The 3,567-nt window shown below is 39.3% G+C and overlaps 1 protein-coding gene across 1 annotated transcript; it reads right to left on the reverse strand.

The window, feature by feature from the left end:
- Positions 1-1,743: 1,743 nt before the first annotated feature.
- Positions 1,744-3,152, reverse strand: LOC120169511. The gene has a single exon (XM_039177638.1). The coding sequence runs from the start codon at positions 2,902-2,904 to the stop codon at positions 1,990-1,992; it is 915 nt and encodes a 304-aa protein (XP_039033569.1). The 5' UTR covers positions 2,905-3,152; the 3' UTR covers positions 1,744-1,989.
- Between the last annotated feature and the right edge of the window lie 415 nt (positions 3,153-3,567).

Raw genomic sequence — 3,567 nt, forward strand, 5'->3', positions numbered from 1 at the left:
CAAATGTAGCAAGAACAACAACTGAGATTGCTGAACCTGCAAAGACGTGCTTGCCCGCAATATCCACGAAGCAGTTTTGAGTACAAAATAAAGAGAACAAGTATCTTCACATGGGAATAAAACAGCAGTACTGAGCCAGTACAAGGTGAAGTTTCGAACACAAGGTTGGAGAATGCACACTTCACAGACAACGAAAACAATGACCAAGGTGACACTGAAACAAGCTTGATCGATGTCATGAAAGAAGTATTGGGATAAGGCAACTATTAGCAATAGAAAATGTAGAAAATAAGGAAGACTGGCATCATACTGCTATCCTTCGGATCAAGCATAGAGAAATGACAAGTTTGGTCATGCATACTGGACTATGACAGTGCTATGAATGTGGTATCATAAGGTACTATAGTCTAAAAATCAAAGCCCTATCACATGCATGGCCTTACTTACAAGGTCACTTGGGTTGAAAAGAAATACCATTCCCTTAATACATCATGTTATAGTTTCTATTTCCATGGTAGCTAAAAAGTTTATAACTGGCAAAATATTGTGCCAATGACTACTAAGAAAAATCTTTTTGGTTGGCCATGGTTATATGACAGAGATTAATACCAATACAGCAACGCCGATAGATACTATTTTCTTTTCTACAATAAGGGAGTAGTCTCACTTAGCAATTAAGAAAAATAAAATAGTCTCGAAGAAGTTTAAGTCTCCGGAATAACTCAGGAGAGATAGCAAGGAAAAAAGAAAAGATTACTGAACCTGCAAAGACATACTTGACAACACTACCCAAAATGAAATTTTAAATAGAAAGTAAACAGAAGAAGGCTGTTGATGCCTTGAATAAAATAATTTACATCTTAAATTACCAATTATGTCAGCTAAAGTAATTGGATTTGAACAGTTGAAGAGAGATTATTCACCCTAGTCCATGTATGATAGCTATCTGTTTAAAGATACTCTCTTTTGTCTTCCAAAGTACTTCATCTCTTCTTTCATCAAGACTCAAGAGAAGTAGTATCGGACCTACATTCTGGTGAGCAGTGATGTGACAAAATAGTTACCTATTCGAAGATTCGTAATTTTCTTCCGAGTACTTTCATCTCTTCTTCATCAAGACTAAAAGAGATGTAAATAGAGCATTGGACTTACGTTTCGGCGAGCAAGGCCATTTTAATGTGAAAAACTATAGTCAAGGTGGAAGATAGAGTTTATTGGCCAAGTTTGAGGGCATATGTAGAATGCATTGCTCAACAATTCTATAAACAAAATTAGCATTCAAGAAACTACATTTGAGGGGAGTAGTACCTTATGAAACTAAAGCGAATCGATTCTAACTACAATGTTTTGGACTTACCAAATGATTTAGAGATTATCAAAATGTTTAAGGTAGTCTTATCATGGTCATAATGATGTCACAATAATGCAAAATGGAGATTGTTAACCTTCTTAAGACTGCCATTATATATTTTAACTCGGAATAAAGTTCTATGTAGCACAGCTAACCTAAAATTATAGCCAGAGTTTATGACAACTACCGATTTTGCCGTCGGAACGATATGAAAAACATAACATTTTAACTCTCAAGCCACACATGTCCAAGCTTAACATTTGCTTCCAACCAAAGATAGTTGGAGTAAAGCTTTAACATCAGCTTGCTTTGATTACAAAGCAATCTTCATCCTGCATTCTGAGAGAGACAGACAACAAAAGTAAATCCAAGAAAACACAAGGCACCTCAAGGAGAAAAGAAGTGTTTTTATTCCTTACGAATGAGACAACTATAATTCAAGACATGGAATAGAATCATTTCGGCTAAATGCACGCCACAATGAATCATGAAAATTATAAAAAAGAATCCTAATTTACCCACACTACAACCGAGAGGCTACCATGAACAAACAACCAGAAAAGAAAAAAAGAATAGGTGTGGCTGTGAGGCATTGATCAGAAGAATAATTTACTGAAACTACACAGAGAGAAGGGTTATTAAGGCACATATTCGTTCTCGAGAGTCGGTTGAGTCCGAGTAAACATCGCCGATGGCGCCTTCGTACCACCAACGGAGGTCATGTGTAGTGCTTCTCCCACATCGGCAGCCTTTTCCATCTCCTGCATTTTTTTCCTCTGCTTGCATTTGCGAGCCCAAAGCACTAAGAACCCCAAGAATGCCAGCAATGCCACCCCACCCACAACAGAACCAACGATTATCCATGTTCTCCTATCATTATTCTCCCTTCCTCCGCTCTCCGGTGACGGAATAGGCGGCGAAATTGCCTCGGAGACAATCGAAAAATGCCCCTGCTGGACGGTGGAACACTCATTGGGAGCTGTCAAGTTGCTGAATTTGACCAAACCGTGTAAATCAAACCAAACGCACTTGGGGACAGACCCACCAGGAGCCGATTCCGCATCCGAGAAATTGATCCTGATGGGATCCCCAAACGCTCTCAAATCCAATTCCGGCAAATTCTTAGCCGACAAATCGGAAGCATCGTAAGCAAGAAGACCCAAAACAGGGGCGAGGAAGCTGTAGTTGGGCAGCGAATAATATCGCAAAGACCAATTCCCCAAGTTCTGATAAACCAAAACGAGGCGTTCGACGTAGGGCCGCTCCACAACTCCGATGGGGATCTCGAACTCTTTGTACATCCTCACACCTCTGGTCCGCAAGCTCCCACTCCTGAGCCTCATTGCCGCAATCCGAATCCCGGTTAAATTAGAAGGAACAACCCCATCGTAGGGCACTCCTGTTTTAGGGCGCACAAATGCCCTATAAGCGTAGTCTTGGAGAAGCCCATCGAGGGCTCTAGCAGCGGCGCTCGTCGAAGACGCATTGGTTTCAGAAGACTGAGCCAGTACATCCGGAAACAAGAAGAATAAACAGAGAAACGAGACAATCATGGCGTTGAAACTCGTTCACAAAGCAACTGGGAAATCCATTGAAGCAAATGAACGGGTTATGAGCTTTTGAGGGAAACAGAGATCCACAGTTGAAAAAGGAGAGAAAAGGGTAAACTTAGGATTAGGATTCCTCTTTTGTAAACGTTGAACTTCAACTTGTAGAAGAAGCCATGAAGTAAGAAAGAAAATAAAAAAATACTGGAAATTGTATCAGTATTAGTATCAACAAGATCCTCAAAATTGATTGGAAGATAACACCAAATCTAAATCATAAATATGGGAAATTGAAGGAGAAAATTACCCAGAATTCCCCCAAAAAAATCAAAGAAACACTCTACTGCCTGCTTATATAAATGCAAAACACAGTCACAGACAGAAGAGAATAACAAAGACCAAAGAGAAGAGAAAGGGTTTGTTTTTCTCTCTTAATATATATGGATTTTTATTTATTATTTACAGGTTGTATAAAGTAGTAGTTGTATGCATGTAGTCAAAATAAAAATCCCCACTGTCCACATGCTTCCTTTCTTCTGGGTTTTTTTGGGTTAGTGCTTGCACATTATTTGCTTTCTTCTTCATCCTTGTCACTCTCTAGCTTTCCCCATTATTGATATCAAACAATGGGAGAAAGAAACTACACACTCTGAATTTGTCTGAATCTGG

The sequence above is a fragment of the Hibiscus syriacus genome, unplaced genomic scaffold (genome assembly GCF_006381635.1).
Source record: "Hibiscus syriacus cultivar Baekdansim isolate YM2019G1 unplaced genomic scaffold, ASM638163v2 tig00111769_pilon, whole genome shotgun sequence".
Classification (NCBI taxonomy): domain Eukaryota; kingdom Viridiplantae; phylum Streptophyta; class Magnoliopsida; order Malvales; family Malvaceae; genus Hibiscus; species Hibiscus syriacus.